At 41.5% G+C, this 20,775-nt stretch overlaps 1 protein-coding gene across 2 annotated transcripts in view; it reads right to left on the bottom strand.

The window, feature by feature from the left end:
• The window catches only part of epha10 (EPH receptor A10), a 44,680-nt gene extending 24,240 nt beyond the window's left edge, over nt 1-20,440 (bottom strand). For both annotated transcript variants that reach the window (XM_088318683.1, XM_088318684.1), the window contains exons 1-5: nt 20,286-20,440; nt 16,240-16,569; nt 5,226-5,350; nt 2,309-2,609; nt 1,318-1,426 (exon numbers count right to left, since the gene is read on the bottom strand). In XM_088318683.1, coding sequence (XP_088174809.1) covers nt 1,318-1,426; nt 2,309-2,609; nt 5,226-5,350; nt 16,240-16,569; nt 20,286-20,418 — 998 coding nt within the window. In that variant the 5' untranslated portion in view covers nt 20,419-20,440. The remainder of the gene's footprint in view (nt 1-1,317; nt 1,427-2,308; nt 2,610-5,225; nt 5,351-16,239; nt 16,570-20,285) is intronic.
• Nucleotides 20,441-20,775: the final 335 nt, after the last annotated feature.

Raw genomic sequence — 20,775 nt, 5'->3', positions numbered from 1 at the left:
AGATATATCAAAATTTATGTCAGCACCCTTTAAATTTTTAAGCCTTCAAAATTTTGCAGGTGATGCAAGATCATTATCACCATTATCATCGTCTTGTGTCCGAGCCTCTGTGAGAGCATCACGACTCATTTGCATGTTTGCGAGTCAGCAGGCAGATCAGTGCATCAGAGACCCTCCAGCCGTGTCTTCTGGCTGGCTGTCTTTGCAAACACAAGAGCCTGATAATTGAGACATCAAGCCATTCCACTCCTTGTCTTCACACAAAACACAAAGAGCAAGATAATGGGGCTGCTGTGATGAACAATGGAGAACCCCTTTCAATGCAATGCAGTGATGAGGAAAAAAGAAATGGAGGGAAAGATAAGCATTATTACTCCATAAAGCGTGATGTGTGATGTGAATATTCCGCCAGTCCTCAAAGCGACCACCTGTATATGGCAGATTGTCATCTATTTTGTCTATTTCTACATTGGTGCTCAAGCATTCACGTGAGGCTTTGCATGGGGTTTTGAACACGTCCGTCAGGCGCATCCCATGAATTCCTTTGTTCGAGAGAGAGTGGGAGAGAAAGAGAGAGACAAAGAGAGATGGACAGCACTGGTTCGTTGGGTGTTGCGACTGACTAGAGCCCATTTCAACACCCAGTTGACCCCATCATTGAGCCTTCACATTTGTCTCGAACCGCTCCGGTGCCATCAATATCATATTTTCTTGATGGCGTTATCTGTCAGTCGCCTCCTCTCACTGGCCGCCGCATCAGTCACATGGGCACATTCTAATACAATCCTCTGCATCTGGTCTATTAAATACCAAATGTCAAGGATGTTAAAATGTATGATTGACACTGTCAGTGTTAATTTAACAAGGCCTTCAATAAGTCAGAAAAAAAAAAAATCTAAGCATCATTGGTGTAAAACTGCGCTGTATCTTATGCAATTAATTAATTCACTGCCAGCCGGGTAAAATGTATGTACTTTTTGGCTTCTATATTCGTCAATGGCAGTGAATGAGTAAACAGAATAACAGTGTACTATATCTACCGTGTTCTTAAAATATGTATTTGTTCACAACCAAAGAAAAATATACTGCACAACACTGAATGTGCTATTTGCAGATGTTTCAACAGACGGAATCCTTTTATTTTTGGATTAGCGTAATCTGGATTACACACACACTGAGTCGATGAGGCATTGTTTGTCGATGTCAAATGCGGGTTTGTGTGACATTTTTTTTTAAAGAGGAATAGAACATGAGGATGTGCTGTGTAGAGCCAACAAATAATGCGTGTGCATGTGCATCTCTTTGAAGCTTCTTTACCTCCTCCAGATGTGCAGTCCGACTCCCATCGACAGCAGCATGACAAGTGCCGCCACTGACACGACAGCGATAATCACCACAGGACTCTGTTCGCTGGATGCCAGCGCCACTGCAAAAGTCATTGAAATAGGTTGTTGCTAATGAAAGGAAAAAAAATAAAACATATGGATGACACTTTATCGTATTCAACAGCAACATGCTAATGTAGCTAAAAAAAAATGGGATAAAAAAACACTACACTTTTTCGGCATTCCTCATCCGCAGCAAACATGAAAATATAATATGCAGCATTGTCAAGTACTGTTTAAACTTTAGTATAATATTTCTTGGCTCCATTTCCCGTGTCGCGGCCAAGGATGCAAGTCTGGCTGCCTTGAAAAGTTTCTGAGGTCATCACTTGTTTGACACTTCTCAGCTCGCCCTGCGGCAAGAATAGACATCATCCATAAAGTTACTGCAAAACTAAGACCTCTCTTGCGAAACACAAAAAGGTCAACCGCTTTTTGTGTAATATTCTGCTCGGCCCAAAATAAAAGAACAAATGAGCCATGCTAGATTTGGTCTTTTGACCGCATGTAGGAGATGCTGCATGCGCGGAGCAGCTTTTAGGTAAATTTGCCCCTGAGTATAATGTGAAGCTCAACGGCACTAAAAATCCCATCACTGAATATAAAAATGGTTGTTTCCATTAGGAGTTACAGGCATAAAGCACACACACGGAGTAAAAACTACACTCTGAGGTGTTATCAAAGACAAACTGTTTCACAGCTCACCGATAAAATGTCGAATCTTCACACATTATCTCAAACACTGTCACATTGCTGACACTCTCAAACTCGAGACGCACGCCTCATTGTTTAGGCTGGCCGCGTGCCTACACAACCTCCCGCATCTTAAATCACTGGCTGCCTGGAGGTGCTCGGCTGAGAGGCATGAGCGAGGAGAAAGAGAACAGGACAAAACTGGGAGGAGGTGTTAAAAGGCTACTCACACTCTCCCAGTGTTTGCAGTTCCAAGGGAGCGCTGTAGGCTCCGTAGTCAATGGGAGAAGGAGAGGATGACGACGAGGAAGAAGAAGAGGAGGAGGAGGAAGAAGAGGAGGATGAGGGATAAGCAGAGGAGGAAGACGAGGAGGCGGAGGATGAGAGCGGGGAGGAGGACAGTGAAGAGGAGGGCGCTGGGGTTGTGAAGGGGCGAATAAGGAAGACATAGGTGGTGCCGGCTTTGAGGTTGTTGACACTGATCCGTGTGGCGGACGTCTTCACAGTAGAATAACTTTGATCCTTTTGCTCCTGTGGAGGCAGAACATGCAATTAGAGTAACAGAAATAGATTGAATCACTTTTTGACACGTTCATCACATGGTTGCACATGGGACCCCATTAGGACAAAAAGGAAAATAATACAGATAGAAATGTGTGCGTGTGGATCTCAACTCATACACTTCACCGGGTCAACTCCACATTGAGATCTATTTACGTGTCTTTCCAAAGTACAGTACAAAATGAACGCATACATTTTAAAATATTCCTGACATTATCTGAACAGATACAACTACCTGAAGGTAGCATCTAGATGTACAAGACAAGCCACAAATACCATGGAATTCCAAAGGCAAATAGCAACCTTGAAGAGGCAGCTCGAAGGGCAGCCATGGTCAAACGCCTAAAGAGCATGAGGCTGATTCTGAAAAGTCTGCTGAATGGCAAGAATATGATGCTGGCCATGTAATCAGTGATCCCACTGCCATCAAACGCTGGTCACTGGAACAGATGCAAGCCACTGATAAAGACAAGAAAGCTCCTTACAATGCAGAGAGGCTTCCACCCCAAGTCCCCCATTCTGAGGCGGTACACAAAGCGGAAAGAGAGGGGACAGGGACTTGTGAGGGTCATGGGCAGCATCCAGGAGGAAACTGCAGGCCTCCAAGAATACATCCAGACGAAGTCATCCAGGGAAAACATGCCTAGCGAAAGCCATAGACAGCAGAAACCAAATAAAGAGAAGGAGCCAGATGGGCTGACATGGAAAGACATGCCTCTGCATTGCACGTACCACCGACAAATTGAAGTGGACGACATCGAGACAACATACCAGTGGCTGGAAAAACTGGATTAAAAGACGACACAGAGGCAGGACAAAAAACTGGTCCTAAACGCACGATCAATAGAACCTGGGGTCTACCACATCAGACAGGACCCCCTGATGCAGGCTGGACAAAGAAGCCCCAGAGGAAGTGCAGCATATCACCGGAGGGTGTAAGATGCTGGCAGCCAATAAGTACGTTAGGCGGCATTACCAGGTAGCGGGAATCGTACACCTGTACCAAATGTGGACGAAAGATCGCAGAACCATGCATGCAGCCACCACCAAAGGGATAAATCAATAGGTAGGCAAGAATAATGCAACTTTTCACATTCACAACTACAAAAGAGAACTAATAAACTGCCTGATGCTGTGAAGAGTTTGTGATCACCAAATTATGCTAAACCACAATAATTTACTATAGCACTCATTAGATTGCGCAGGTGCACCTAATGTTGTGTCCTCTGAGTATATGCTGTTCATGCGTCTCTCGTTGAGAGAATGACTTAGACAAACAGCCATTACCATAATTGCTCTCGTCTGATGTTTTTGTCATTTGCCCGCGACTTTTGTGTAATTATCGTTTCGTATTTATCTGTTCTCAGGCATCATGACTCAAACTGACACCGATTTGCATGCAAAGATTTAAAAAAAGTAAAGCACATGATTTCTGTCTAGCCAATTGCGAGTAAACAGAAATGCATATGTGTCTTTTTTAGTCTGGTCATATGAGGAGAGCAGATGAGGAAAATTACTTAAAAAAAAAACAAAAACAAATTCTTGACGTGAGGAGAAAAATACCACTCACTGCTGTGTGTAATTTATTACGTTGAAAAATAAGTGGGAGCAAACGAGCAATATTTTTGGCTGTTATGTTGGCCCACAGTGTAGCGCAACACCTTAATAAGAGAAGAAAAATGATACCACAGCTCCTAAGCGATACCATTTTTTATTTTTTTCTCAAAATAACACTTCTACAGGCTCTTTGTTGCTGTGTAATTGTATCGCCTTTTCATTTCATGGCTTTGCAACAATGTTCCTGTCTGACTCAGTTATTTTCTATCCCCTTGCACCCCTTGCTTTTATCTACCACCCTCCCAAAGCTTCTTCCTTCAATTCTCTTCAGCTGCATGCTCTTGGAAAAAGTAAGCCATGTCATCTTCTCCTAATCTGATACCGGTCTAATACGTGAGCTAACCTGTTCTTTACCTCTGGCATCTCAATCTTACCAAATCCTCACAGCAAGTAGGAAACATATTTTAATAAATATGGCAAAGCATACTGAAGAGAAGGAGGTGTGAAAAGGGGTTGAGCGAGCGTGACAGACAACCCAAAAACGTAACGCTGCTTGAAAATACAACGTATGAAAAACGGTTGGTTGTGCGACAGCTGGGAGTTTACGAGCGTGGCAGATTTACTGTGAAGACTGTTGAGAACTCGTGTTGAATGAGTGTGATGTGACATTTTAAATGATCAGTAAAACACCTTTAAAAAAAAAAAAAATACATACGTTTTCAACTTGCTGATGATTAGCTCATTCACTGCCATTGACGGGTATAGACGCCAAAAGGTTCATTCACTGCCATTGATGGGTATAGACGCCAAAAATTGCATTTATTTCACCTGGGCTGGTATTAACTGACGAGGATATTAAATTACCAAAAAAAAAAAGAAAATCAAATCAGGATTTAATTAAATTCCATCGGTATCGGTGAAAAACAGACGCAGGTAAATTATGTTGTCGGACATCATTTTTTTCCGACTGAGTTGATCCACTGAACACTATTTCGACGACTTCCAGAGCATTTTAAAACTTGGTTTTACCTTCTCATAATATTTGACTTCATATTCCGTCCGGCTTCGATTTGGGGACGAAGGCTGCCTCCACACCAGCGTGACACTCTTTTCCTCAATCTTCTCGGCTCGTAGCTCGCTGATCAGAGATGAGGCTGCACAAATAGAAAGTGCGAGTGAAAAAAAAATAAATAAAAAAGAGAATAGAGATTGGAGAAGTCTGGTCGTCTTCCACATACACAAGACTTTCAATCGCTTTGTATTTGTCAAGGACATTAGGAACATTTTTGCTCCTGCAGTTACAGCATGACAGTGCAACAAAGGTCTTTTTTCCTCAGTTCAAAAATGGCTATTGATTTATTCAGCAACCCCACAGTATTTTCAGTTCAGATTTGAAAGAAAAAGCGTTTTATATTTAAGGACAGATGGGAGAGTCCGCCAATATTCTACTTTAGGGAGAAGGGAGAAAAAAGGAGTAGGACAGCAGTAATGGATTAGTCATTCAAGAGACCTTGTAACAGTGTGTGTGTGTGGGGGGGGGGTGTTGGGGGACAGAAGCACGTTGAGACTGACAATAGATCAATGCCGATATGGATTGACTGACAAGTTGGCATCGACAAGACTAAAGGATGGAGACTCTTCCAAATTCAAACAGCCATTTTTTTTTTCTTTCTCCGAGTCTCTCAATTAATCTAAACCGCGATAACTTTTTCTGACTCAATCCACGAGAGGCAACGCAAAAGCTTTCCCAGACAGATTCCTCATCTCTTTGGCTGGATGAACACGACATTGTTGAAGAATCTGTGTACCCGTCATTATTTGCATTTTTAATTGGCAATCAGCAAGGTGGCACTTTTTTTTTTCATTTTGTATTTTTGAGCTGAGCTGAAAATTTAATTAGGGGAAAAAAAAAGGATTTTCTTCCGTTTTGTGATGGCTTCATAAAGAAATTCTATGAATCAGTCACATTTTCCAAAAAAAACAAATAAAAAATAAAAATCATTCCGTCTGATTTGCATTTGTATATTTTGACACAACACCGACGGCGGCATAAAAAAAAAAAGAAAAAAATCGAACTAATAAAGCACTGTAAATAAATGAAACGAATAACAAAACCATACACCATCGAACGTACTATAAATATTTTATATTAGAGAAAATAAGGAATATTTCCATCATTTGACCCAATGCTAATAGTAGAGTAGAAAAAGGTTTTTTTTTTTTTTTTTCAATAAATTACATTGAATAAACATTAGGTCATTATTGTTTCCAGATTTCATCAAGCTCTGAAAAAAAAAGTTATTTCCGTCGTTTTTCTTTGTTTTTTTTCTCGCCTCTAGACAATTTCTTTGTCATCTGTCCTTTGCGGCGCTCTCATCAGTAACCTCAAAAGTGAACTCCCCTTTTTTTGCCGCCGCTGTCCTTTTTCCTGCTCATCTTTTCACCTGACCTTTAACCAACATTTCATCTATTTTGTTGATGGCAACCGCCGCACTTCAATATGTTCGACCTGTCACTCACTCAAGAGACAAAAACAGAAATAATACGAAGCTCCATTATGCCCCTCCCCGCTGATATATGATTCAAGATAACAGTCAAGAGAGGCAATAGATAAAAAGAAAATCCATCTGTATATATATATATATATATATATATATATATTTTTTTTTTTAAATAAAAACATTTATTCATGGGAAATTCCGTCTTTAATGTAACAAAGTAATATCTTCTGATCTCTTTGTTGTGGGCAGAACCCGAGTATGTTCTATCCAAGGTGGGCGTGTCAGTCAATTTTAGGACTGTCAGTAAAAAAAAAAAAAAAAAAAGCCTACCAGCCACACTTGTATTCATTTCTAACATTTCGAAACGAGAAAAGAAAAACATTTTTTGGGCGAAACAAATGGACAAAGACGAACTAAAACTCTCGAGACTCCGACGACAGGAAAAACCGCAGCTTAATACACTAACTCAAAAACGCAGAGTAAATCTGCTCACCTCACCTTTGACTGCAAGACTGTTGTTTGCACTTCTTTGCTTGCTTCATGCTGAATTATGCATAAGACTTGCGCTTGCCCCCAAATCCCAGAACACATTAGAGCTCAATCTCAGCACCAAAGAACACATTTGGATGATTTCGCTATAGATGTACACCCACAATCACCTTCCCGCTTTACACCTCAACCGCAGAAAATAACGGGGGCGCTCTCCACGGTGCACAGACGACTTGCAGGGTCCAAAGTGCGGGTCTGCATTTTTTTTCAAGCATGATGGATTCAACTAACAATTGTGTGCACCGTGCACAATTTGAATCCTTGCGAAACGTTCCGCTACTGTTCTCAAATGAGGAGCAGAGGTTGTTGTTTGGCGCTCATTTTTCTAGCGAACTCATGGACCAACAAGAATACAGGACAAGGTTTATCGTTATTATTATTTTTTTTTTATGTTACTTACTTTGCCTTCAATTTAGGTCTGACTTTTATAAATCAAAATTAGAGCTGGGACTAGGACCTAAAATGAAACGAAACGGAAGCAGAAGAACTAGGGTTGTCATGGCAACGATTGTACGATGTATCCCCGGTTTGGCATGCAGATTCCAAATGCCTCAACAAGGTTTTCTAGCACCAAAAGGCACAGCAACCGATCAGGATTATTGTTAAGGTAAGCCAAATTTAAAAAGCAAAACTTCTCCACAGTTAGAAGTAAAATGTAATACCCGGCAATATGAGGTACGTTCGTTAATTCACTCAGACACTCGAAAATTATTCAGAGCGCGGGTGTGTTCGAACAGACAGAGCACGCTCGCTTCTTATTAATTTCCGAATGCAGCTCAAGTCAGAAAAAGGAATCAGCAGCTGGTACTTAAACAGTTTCCATCTGGCACTGGATTCCGGCACTCCTCTTTTGAGGCACTCGGAAGAACCGAACGACTCATTTGAACAACTCTCCGAGGTTCTCAACGGTCATGCGTTCGGAGCGTTTTTTTGGTTATGAGTTCGAGCTCTACTTTCCTTGGTCTCGGTTTTTGTAAAATAGATTTCCCCCAAAAAATGCAACTCATACTCCGGGATCTCTATGTCAAAAAGTTCATTTCATGCAATCAGAATGTCGCAATACATTTTTGCAGAAAACAAATATCAGACGTGAATTGTATTTTTGTCACCAGATTTGATGTTGACTGTCATCTCAAATCTTTTTTTTTCTCTTCACTGACAGGCACAGAATGAGTTTCGCATGCAATCTAGAAGAGTTGGTGGCTTCCTAGGCTTATCGTCGGAAGTCATTCCCAAACCCACATCATCGAGCAGCAACAATATTGAGGAGACACTGATAGGCACTTGTCACAAAGACATCCAGCTTCAAAAAATGCCCAATTTGAAAGCTTTGCAGTGCACATACCAATCATACCGATAAGCCTTGCAGACTTCAAAGAAAAACAAAGACGAGAAACAGAGACGGAGCATATTAGGTGAAGTGTGGCACAATGTCGGAAGCGGGGGCATTTTGAATTTAAAGCATAGCTGCTGCCTTTATATGAGATGTCTCGTTCAGGCAGACACAAGGTAAATGCAAATTCCGTCAACAAAACAGAAACGACAGCAAAGCAGTCCCTTAATTACCGATCCTAGTTAAAAGTCCGTATGCAGCTGCTTTTAACTTTGCCTTCCGTATTCGTCGAGTGTGACTGAAAAAGATAGTTTCCTGAAAGACTCTTATGAATTTCAATTCAAAGCTGCTTCGTGATGCACAGCCCCAGTACAGGCCTCTCATTATGCAGACACTCGGGGGTTATGCGGCGGCTCGAGTTAGGGACTGTATGGCAGGTAGAGCCATGAATTGACTTTGGCACAAAATGGCAGCTGCTGCTTTGGGCTTTTGCAGCCGCATGTACAAAAGGCAAACGGGGTTTTATTATCAAAGGAGACAGATGCTGAACGTTTGCTATCACTCAGTGGAGAAATAGTGATTTGTGAACCCACCTTTACGTTCTATATCATTTTAAAGCGCAACTTTACATGTGACGACAGTGGGCCACTGCATGGCGTGGTGAACAGACAAAATGGAAGCGGTCGTCGAGATAGATTGAGGTCATAAAGACGCGCCTATCCGGAAGGGATGTTTTATGTTCAGGGTTAACCGAAAAGCAGGAAAGCCATTCCAAGCGGGGCTCGCACCTTAGTTAAAACGGATGGCGCAACAATTTATGTGCGTGAAGAGTGGGAACATTTAGTTTCTTGGATTTGGTACTCCCTGGAGCTTTGGGGTGGACCAATTGCGGCAAGCGATTCTATTGAGTGTAAAATCTGAATTGAGTGATTTTCTTGCATTGTGCAAAATCAGCGAGAACAGTCGATATTAGACACTTTAAACCAATTTTATTTCAAGTGTCTTGTTCACGTTGATTCATCGATCACAAATTGGCCCAAAGTCTCATTTTCCATGCATGGGATTGCGTCCAAAATTAAAAACATTGATGCAAACATACACCTTTATTCTATTCTCAAAATAAGAATTAATTAAAAAAAAAATTCAGCAGCTGGAGAAAGCGAAGGAATGAGGGTGCTAGAAATCTTCAGTGGTTATTTTTGTTCATACCAGTATAGGGGGGAAAAAAAAGGGAGGGAGGATATTAACTCATTCACTGCCAATGACGGCTATGGACGTCAAAAATAATTTTTTTTTTAAATTTGGCTGCAGTGAATGAGTTAAAAACACACACATGCACAGCAATTTTGGATAAGTCTATCGGTGAAATGCCCAACAAAGAGGACGCACGAAACATGTTGCGTCTCTGATCGGGTTTATGTGTGTACGAGAAAGAAGAAGGTGTCTATTAGCGTGACAAGGAAAAAAAAAAAAAAAAGAGTCTCAGTGATGGCCTAATTAAAAGTGTCAGTCAGTGGGCGGGTGGCCGCGAGCGGGACCAGAACGGCGCGCAAACAAGCGAGTTAGACAAAGAGTCAATTGGCAACTGATCACGAGGATGACAAAGATCTCGTCTAATTTATAATGACAGCTTGGAAACACCAAAATAAATAAATAAATCATTTGGAGGGTGTCGTCATTGATAAGAGGCTAATCCGTATTGTTGTCGTCATGGCAACACTTCACATTTCACTGGGAAAATAATGGCCTTTTGGATGCCTCTCATGCTCGTCTTTTGAAAAATATTTTTATTAATTTGTTTTTTTTTACTTTGGATCGTTATACCCTTGCCTGTCTCTTAGTCATGTACCTCCTCTGTGATCATTAGTCTCACCGGCGCCTTGTCAGACTTGCCCTTTCCCCATGTGTCTGTCAATCACTTCCTCGCCTGCACTTGCGCCTCCGACCTGCTTTAACAATCACCGACCACGTATATTGTCCTCCCATCATCTGCTGTCATCATCATTGATTCTAGATCGCATTAGAAACGTCGACTGATCAATCATAGCGACTAACGAGCTGGGATGATCATTCAAAAGTCCCAATAAGAAGAGGATTCCAAAAATGGATTTGTTACATTCACACACACATCCCTCGTGTGTGTGGAAAAGCGCTCGCGATTCATCCGACAGGCTAATTAACCTGTCAGTGACCTCCCAGGTGGGATCATGGCGAATTTGGCGACCAGTCTCGATGCAGTTTGACACAGCGGGACTCTTTTAACAGAGGCACCTTACAAGGTATTCAACAGAAAATAATTTTTATTCAGCCCCTTTGGCTTTTATTTTGCTCACCGTTTACTTGTGGAGAGGGTCTGCCCTTCAACCCCGGAATTATCCACACAGAATTGTGAGGTCACCTTCCCCCAAGCTTTGCTTTATCAAAGTGGCCATCGCACTTTCCGCGACAACAACAAACCCTTTAAAATCCATACCCAGAGCACACATGGCTAAAGATTCAATGCCTCTTCATGGACTCAAATTATAGGCCAAGAGGTAGGCAATTAAAATTCCCATCACAGAGTGACAAAGCATCTTAAGTGGCTGTGCTATAGTCCTGAAAAGTAGCTTGATGACTCTATTCATTTAGTGCCTGCTGAAGCCTCACCTTCCCATCACTTCTAATTAAGGAGGCAAAAAAAAAAGGATTCAAATGCCTCCATGCAGAGTGCTGTAGGCGGGGATGAGCAAAGAAAAGGTAGAGAGGTGTGAAAGTGGTTGGATGCGGGGGGGAAAAAAAAGCTATTGGGGAATTGATAAAGAAAAGCAAAGTTTTGTTTATTGACAGCAGAGTAGCTGTCATTCAGTTAGCAAATATTCAAATGTGAAATCCAAAAAAAAAAAAAGGGATTTCAGCGAGATTAATATTTGCAAACTCATAAATATTCATATAGTCGTGGACTCGCACATCAATCGGTGGTTGGGGGGAAAAAAAAAAAAAAACAGTGTTGAGTCAGAGTCACTCGGCTCCGTTTCCTATTTTAGATAAGATTAGATTCAGACTGGCAGACTGTTAATGAGTGGTTATCACGTAGCAGTTCGAAGGCTGGCAATTGGAATCCAGGCGCACGGATCCCAAGCACGGATAACACAGATACACGTGGGGGGACTCAGGAAAAGCGTTTACGGCATTTCTGACTGACTGACTTTATAAGAGAAGTGGCGAACATTCAGTAGCCTAACACGGAATATTTGAGTTAATGCTTGTTCATTTTTTCAAGTTGGCGCGTGATACAATGACGATTTACAACAATCCAAAATGTTCGGAATTCTTTAGCTATAGTTCCTACAGGAATTATCTCGCATTAGCATTAACACCAATCAGTGTTACTATATCGTCGCTATGCTGTGAAAATATGTATGTCCAATTTTTGTATTTTTTTTTTTTTAATTTACATTGCGGGATATCTGTAATGCGGAAACACCGTTAAAAAAATTTTTAAAAAGTGTTTTTTTTACAGAACAGCATAAACACACAAAACCAACCAAATACGAACGCTGAAAATATTAATGTGCTAAAAATTAGAAAGCGGTGCAGTTTTTCATTGTTTGAACTGAATTGACATTTCTAGCCGTTTTCAGTTCTTTTAGCTCATAACCTTAATCTTTCAGATGACTGGCGTCTACACGTCGACTCAGCGAGCTCCCTGTTGTCTTGACTGTCCTCAAGCACCACAACGACACAGTTCAGACAAAGGTTGCCATTGTCCGCACAGCATCTACGGGTGTCTGCACAAACTCCTTATCCCCGAGCCCCCTTTCCCTCCGCACCCAGAAGCCATTCTGCTCACATTGCTCCACCACTCACCTCTCCTCATCCCTTCAACTTCGATATCCAAGCGCTCCCTCTTCCCCTCCGCCTTTATTCGTCCGTCTCTCAGGCCCGTGTAACTCCGCGGGGACCAGCCATCTAAGCAGAGCCAGTAATCCTCTCAGGATATTGAAATGCCAATCCTTCCTCCTCCCTGACCCACCCCATCACTACAGCCATCCTGCATCCCTCTCTACTCCTCCGCCTCAGCTAAAGGGCTTTGGAAGTACCACCAGGGGCCGAGACATTCAAACCCGCGTGTTTTCGATCACTCGCGCGCGCACACAAAAGCCGTACAAGCCAGGGGAAGATACCATGGCGTCCTATCGTCCCCGCACATACGGGGATGGCCGCACGAGCCAATGCGCAAAAGTGCGTGGCATGCGAGATCGGTGCGGCAAACGCATGAAAAATGCTGTCACGCACGAATGGCCTGGTGCAGACGCTAGAACACGGCAACACACAAAACCCGCAGCGACTGAAGATAAGGAGCCGAGGGTAATTCCGATCCCGCATTTATCCAGCCCGTGCCCCATCCACTCACGCAACCCCTGCTACGTTTCTATCCCCAACCTCCAATTTATCCATCCATCCAAACATGCAAAACTCACCCCACACCCCCCAATGGCCCGGGGGTGAGTGGAGAAAAAAAATCCATCTGTTTGGGAGCAATCCACTGCTCCTTAACAAATCTGCAAACATCCCTTTTTATATCATTGCTGTCAGGCACAATCATGGCGTCTTCAAAAACATTTCAGGGAAAAAAAAACTGACTTGAGTTAACTACTAAATTGTTAAAATTGGGATTGTACCGTCAGACTTCACCATTGTCATGTTTAATTGCTAATTTTAATGAATAATTCACATTAACACAACAACATTTGATTTAATTTGTGCACCAATGTCAGTCTATGGCCTCAGATTATTTGCCCTCTTTGTAATATGCACCCAGCAACCAGATATAAACTACACACTGCAGGATAATAAGCTTATCATGCCCAGACAAACAGCCAAGGCACATGTGGTGCAGATAGCGAGGGAGATGCAAAAGATTGACGAGAGGAAATATTGAACGGTAATGGCGTGAGTCATGCATTTGCACAAAATAAAGCAAGTTTAATTTTGTGAATGTGCATTTGTAGCTTTTATTGGTGCAAATCGCTTTCTGTTTGTGTTGAAAATGTAAAAAATTTTGTGGATAAAAAAGATCATCATGAAATTATTAAATATATATATATATATATATATATAAAGAAAACTTTCATTTTTTAATATAAAAGATGCCGATGGATCAAATCTCCATTTATTGGAGGGATATATCTTAGAAGGAAATTGCACATTCCTGACAAGTTCATTCAAATGTCCAACCAAAGTCATTACATCATATTCTCTCAAACTGAGCCATACCATATCGAATCAAATCCCACCGAGTCAAACCAAACTGAATGGTTCCATTTTCAAATCGCCTTGAATCGTTTCGCACTGGTATTGAATCATATTTAGTGGAGAGACGCACACCCCTAATACATATGTATAGTTGTAGACGTTAAAAAAAGTCAATAATTAAACATTAACTTCTTAACATTAGCTATGACACCAACAATTTGAGGCTTTCATCCAGGGGTGGGCAAACTTTTTGATTGGCGGGCCACAATTGGTTCTAAAATCTGACAAAGGGGCTGGACCAGGAGCAGATGGATGGAGTGTTTTGGTAACCTCACCTCATCGGAGTAAAAAAATACATTTAATTTTAAATGAAAATGAACAAAAACATTACAAGAATATATATGTCTTTGAAAAACCACAGTATTTAGAAAATAAAACATGAACAAGACTTATTAATTTCATTTGTTTTCAAGTTGGGCGGGCCGGATTAAAACGTTTAACGGGCCGGATGTAGCCCCCGGGCCGTAGTTTGCACACGCCTGCTTTAATGGCTTGATTCTATTTCAATATTTCAAGTGGGGGGGGGGGATGCTCCAATCAAAATTCAAATGAATCAAAAGTTACACTGAAGGGATATTATAGTAGTTCATTGCAACGCTGAAGTAAAAACTTTTAACAGAACATTCAGTATGAAATTGGCGGCGGGGGAGAAGGAGGGCATTAACAAGCTATGATCAAGACAAAAAGCCTTCAATTGATGATGTTTGGTTTGCAGTCCACGTGCAGTCTGCACTAAGAAGGAGCCCCTTGAATTAGGAGGATTAGATTAGGAAAATCTCAACAGTCTATAGTTGCTGTATCTTAACGGTGGTGAAGAGGAATCTTAAAAACAGCAGAGTCAGACATGAAAGTGGAATGAGGCTTTTCAAGGTTGTGGAGGATGAAAGCGATACATTTTATACATTTCCCCTTTTTTTTGTTTTTTTCCCCCCAGCAGCTGAGCATGAAATGGAAGTTTTTCAGAGTTGCAACGTATGAGACAAATATATAAAGGCTTAATCAGGAAGTATCCTTTAGTTCAGGTGTGGGAAAACTACGGCCCGGGGACCACATGCGGCCCGTTAAACGTTTTAATCCGGCCCGCCAAACCTGAAAAAAATTAAATGACTAAACCTTGTTAATGTTTTATTTTCTAAATACTGTGGTGTGTCAAAGACAAATTTTGTTGTAATGCTTTTGTTCACTTTCATTTAAAATGAAATGTTTTGTTTTTTTTCTCCGATGAGGTGAGGTTCCCAAAACACATCCATCTGCTCCTGGCCCGGCCCCTCTGTCAAATTTTAGAACCCATTGTGGCCCGCTAATCAAAAAGTCTGCCCACCCCTGCTTTAGTGTATATGGTTTCTTTTTTCTGACCGTACAACTTTCTGAAGCCAGCTCAGGGATAATTTAAGGATTAAAAGGGGATAATGTCCTTTGTGATCACATTTAACATCACATTGACGGATCTGCTAAATTTAACGTGCAATTTTTTGACACTTGACATACGCAATAAAACGTGAGCAGGCTTTGTCGACAACATCACACTGTCTGCTTTCATATTATCACCCGAGTTGAATAACAAGCCACCTTTCGGTATGAAGCCCATTTTCCTGCGGTAAACTCAAATTAAAGCACGGAGCAAACAAAAACAACTTGCTTCTCATTGTTTTTTTTTTTCTATCATCTGCTTCTTTGTGGCGCATCTCTCAGGGTCACTACTCTCAACTTTCTAATTAGATTGCCGGTCTTTCGAGAATTTTGATTAGATTTTATATACATATATGATGTGCATATAAATGAGCATTTTCAAACACACACAAAATAAATAAATATATAAAAATAAATATACATATAAATAAATAAATAAAACTAAATAGATAAATAAATAAATAAAATAAATAAATATTTATATATCGGTTCAAATGGGTTACTAATCGTACTATTGCCAATCAAAAAAACAAAAAAATTAAAAATTTGGCTATTTACCACACCGACCGACGCAGCTGCTGCGGGTCTCTACGTTATGAGATGGAAGAAATATAAGAAATATAGTTGTCATTATTATCAATGTCATCATTATTACTTTTAATTCATCAATTAATTTTGAATTGCTGCACTACTTGTATTTACCCACCGGGTGTTGACCAAGCAATCTCACCGAACACGTTTAAAAAAACAAAAAAAACAAAACAATAATAATTCTCTCCCTTTCCACATTTGCAAAAAAACTGAAACTGTCAATTGTGAGATACTGTACCCATCCGTGATCATTTGAAAATCTTCACTGCGTTTTTTTGTACTCACGATTAGCTCCAGCTCAATGAATTTCCTGACACAACCTATAATCTAAAATAACATGATCATTTTATTAACCATGACTCACCAGGCAAGCTTGTTGACACATTGACTTGTGTGTAGAACCTCTTGTTGGGTAGAAGCTCAGACACTCCATTCAAAGCCTCCACAGTGAAAGTGTAGTTATTGTTGGGAAGGAGATTAACCACAGTCACCGTTCTCTCCGTCAATCCAATTTGCTGAGGCACAAAACCAATGCTCGCCCCGCAGGGCTCGCACTGCTTGCCAGCGCAGCGCCGACAACCCACGCTGTAGGTCAGATCCACCCGACCACCTGTGTCGGATGGTGCAGCCCATTCCAAGATTAGAGTGGACTGCTTTACCGTGTAGACCAAATCTCGAGGAGGTGAGGGGGGACCTAAAAGACAAGTAAATGTGCATTAGTTCACATCAGTCTTTCAGTTTTGGAGGAATATGTGAAGTAACTGAAAGCAGAGTAAAGTCTACGAGGCTGGAAATGTTACTTTTCCTCTAGAAGCTTATAGATTGACAATTAATTTTTGGTTCTCAATATTCTCCATAGAGAACATATAATGAATTTCGATCAGCATTTTCTGAAGAATTGTTTGGGTTGGTAAAAAAAATTTGAGGGTGTTTGTTGGTCCCCCCCATGGATAAAATTCTAGCTGTTTTGTTTTTGTTTTTTTTGCATCTGGAGAGGTTGGCCACTTGATTAGGGATAGCGAGGAGGACTGCAGGCCATTTTGTTTCCGTAGTTTTGCCCAAAAACATGCCAATAGCCATATGCCATATTTATGAGGGTTTCGTGCCTCGTTTGTGTCAACAAATCAATCCCTCTAATAATTGAAGAGAAGCTAGCAAGCCATGTTTTGATTTATTTAACGCACAAAGTGTGAGCGCAAAACCAAAAAAAAACTAAACTGCAGTCCATAAGGGCCTCTTGTACCTAGCCATGAATACAGAATAGAACTCAATAAAACTGAGGTGGCCCTCTAATAAAAAAATTGTGCATTTGATTCTGCCAGATATAAAAAGCTTTTCACAAAATTTCAACGTGCCATAATAAATCCCCCCCCGGATAACGCCTCGAAATTAACATCCCATCCCCATTGGCTTCTCTCGGTTCAATAGAATTTGAGGTTATATTTTTATTCTTGGCGGGCTCCCCCCAGAGTATGCAAAGTTATTAAGACTTCAACTTGTACGTGCGGGGCTCTCGCATGTCATTTTAAAGCCCGGAGAGCTTACAAATACAATAGAGTGCAGGTCAGCTGACGGATTTAATCCTTGCAGTATCTTGACTGACCCGTGCATGCCTTTCTCGCCGTGATGGCAGACAGAGGACTCAGGAGAGCTGATGTCCATGAAAGCCCATGCATTTTATATGCCAATGCGTATGCGACGTGCGTGATGAATAAGCAAAGGTGCGCCGGCGTGAGTGTGAGCAAAAACGTCACAAACCACAGCTGTCCCCCGCCCACTCCACCGGACCCACACAGAGAACAAAATTACATAAGATCAGAGCGTTTCGCACTATATTTGATGAAGGCCCAGATGGGACTTTTTCATGCGAGAGAACTTTCCTCGTTTCTGCTCTCCACTTCAAATCCGAGCGATTCGTATTAAAAAACATAACCCGCTGCCTGTCCCACTCTGCTGCTCTTGTTGTACACGCCATCTGAGACAAACTATCTTTTGATGTGGATTTACATAAATCCCATCAGCATGTCTGCCGCACATGTAAAGCAAACTCCAAACATAATGCCTCAACCTTTGCGACTTTTTGCACCCATCATCAAAATCTGGAGATGGTCTTCCGCGTCGGCGGCTGGCTCCAAGCCGCTCGTCAAAAGAGTTCTGTTTCATGTGGAGCAATTTGCAGGGGAATACATTGGCGAATATTATGCATCACTTTAAAAGATTTGTCATCTCCCCCGCAGTTAACTCTTTCACTGCCATTGACGGATATAAACGTCAGAAACGGCATTCTTTTCACCTGGGCTGGCTAAAATGTGACCATCATTGTACTGTCAGCAGCAGTTTCACATGCTAACAAATGTGTCTTGGGTGACATTGGAACTCTTCAAAAACTAAAAAAAATAGTATTTGTTCGGAAATTTGTGAAGTGAGCCGACATTAGGAATTATTTCAAGAACTATACGATTTATTCATCCCTTATGTTACGATTTACCTAATTCCAAATTCATAAAAACACTCCACCCTCTCTTCCCCTTCCCATGCGGAGGATTAGCCAAATCTGGGGATGATCATAATTACGAATCAATCGCGTAATTAATGTGCTCATTAGGGCTGCTATAAACGTTATCGCGCGCGGATCGGAGAGCTCAGCAATCAATATTGTAATTAAACCGCAGCATAAAAGCCGGGATGACCGCACACTCGTGAATCTGCGCACACGAGCGGCTGCGAATGTACGCATACGTAACGTGGACGCGCAGACCTAGTGACCTCGTGGTTTTAGTGCCCTGAGTACTCCCAGGATATACAGCCCATTATTTTGCCATCTAATTACTAAGCTGTTCTCTATGCAGAAATCAATTCGGCTCCCCTGTATGGTCTTTGTCCTATTGGCCCTGTAATGCATCTTTATTGGGGAGTTGTGGTATTTGGCATGCAAGAAGAGATGTGAGGTTGGGGGAGGGAAAGGGGCGGGCTCAAAGTATGAGGGATGAAATGATAATGTGCAGACAGTGGGGATGAGATTGCGGCGTGCCGTGTGCGCTTGTTGCTCGAGGACAGTGGGAAGGAATTTGAGTTTGACAGACGGGTGAAGAATAGCGTCGCAATATGCGCCTGCGTGAAATGGATGAACGGACAGAGAAAGGAGGAAATGAGAGGCGACAAAGGAGAGCGGCGGCGATGAGTTAAAGGGGGCCTATTATGCTTGTTCCAAGTGCTACCTTGCTATTTATTTATTTTTTTTTAGGGAGGGGGGGTCAGATTATATTTATTTGGAGTTCAAAGCTGCAAGGCCAGTCACTGAATCTTATCATTACAACACATTAAAAAGCAGCTTTAATGCATCTCATTCTAATATTATCAGACCATGTTTAAATAAAATCAGAATCTCCAATATAGCAAAACTTTTCACAATAAAGCGTTATTTTTTTCGATATTAGAAACATCAGAAAGCGAAGCTGTACTTTGTGCCGCCTTCAACCCACCGACAGCACTGAAGCAGAAAAATACTCAAAGCGGTTTCTTTTACTTGGATCGAGCTCATTATTTGAAGATGTTCAATGAAGGGGCGAAAAAAAAAAAAAACATAATAGCCCTTTAAGAAGTCAGACTGCATTGAGGTGGTCCATTGAAGGACTCTAATGCAGAATGGTAATATCGGCAAACGGAATGGATAAAGAGAAAGAAAATGGCTTATGGGTTTATTTTACGCGTAATGTGAACCTAATGTCAAAAGACATAAAACCAGGGAGGAATATCGGTGAGAGTAGGGATTAAATGTTAAACAGACAAAAAAGGGGTTCTGGTGGATCAAGAGAATACAAGTTAAAATTTGGATTGTATTATTTTTTTTTCCCTCACCAGGGGTGCATCAACTAAATCAAATCACAGCAAAGGAGAACAGGATTTAGCCGCTATCTCCGCATTCTTGAAATCATTGTGCAGCTAAATCTGGCCAAAATTAAACCGGCCTGAAAAATTGGTTTTAATAAAGAAATAAGATGTATGCTTGGGTCGCCGGCTGCAAAACACCTCGCGTTCGTTTCATGAATACAAAAAAAAAAAAAAAAAAGAGCAAGATGCATACTGCATGCTGTCGTTATCTCGGGGCGAGTGCTTGGCAATTTTTCAATGAAATCCAATCGCAGAGGAGGTACAAGAAGGGTGAAGGTTGAGGTGGAGGGAGACAGATGAAGAGGATGAGGATGGATGTTTAAGAAGGGTCGCAGGGGGAGGAGGCTGCAGGTCAAATGCGGGGGGGGGCGGATAAGAGGTTCTGGAGTGAAGGACAAGTAGAACACGTAGGTGAAGTGATTCCTTCATACGGCGGAGTTGACCGTCCAGATTGGCGGACACATGCGATTGCTCATTTGATACAAAACCATCCCCACGCAAGATGTGGATTGTTATTACGTGTGCATGGGGAGGAGGGGGAGTCCAGCGGAGTTCGGAAGTGGTCCTCTTTGCACACGCACGCCACTGAGCCGTCGTCGTCGGAAATGCTGTTTGCGGGACAGGGGAAGCACTCCTGCTGCCTGGACGACATCTTGTAAGATCCAGGGGGACATGCTGCAAAACACACGTGAAATATCAGATCCGGAGACGGAATTACATTTTGCAGCAGTTGTTTATTTACATGACAATTTGTCATATTGAGATCATGACATATACTGATAAAAATATATAATTTTTTTTTTAGGCATTTGGAAAGACAAATAAAAAATACGATCATAGTTTGCCGTGGAGTATAACTTCACGTCAGGCTCCACAGGCATTAGTTCTCAAAAGAGGGACAATAAGAACAAAAGGGAGATGAGGAAAATAAGTATTTGCCTAAACCCTTTTGACGGAAACAATTTTCACATCATGTCACAAATAGCATCAAAGAAGCACTGAAAACGAT

This window comes from Idiotropiscis lumnitzeri, chromosome 16 (genome assembly GCF_059441095.1).
Source record: "Idiotropiscis lumnitzeri isolate Australia: NSW breed Sydney's pygmy pipehorse chromosome 16, RoL_Ilum_1.0, whole genome shotgun sequence".
In the NCBI taxonomy this organism is placed as follows: Eukaryota; Metazoa; Chordata; class Actinopteri; order Syngnathiformes; family Syngnathidae; genus Idiotropiscis; species Idiotropiscis lumnitzeri.
The sequence above is the reverse complement of the archived record's forward strand: the minus strand, read 5'-3'. Positions and strand labels throughout refer to the sequence as shown.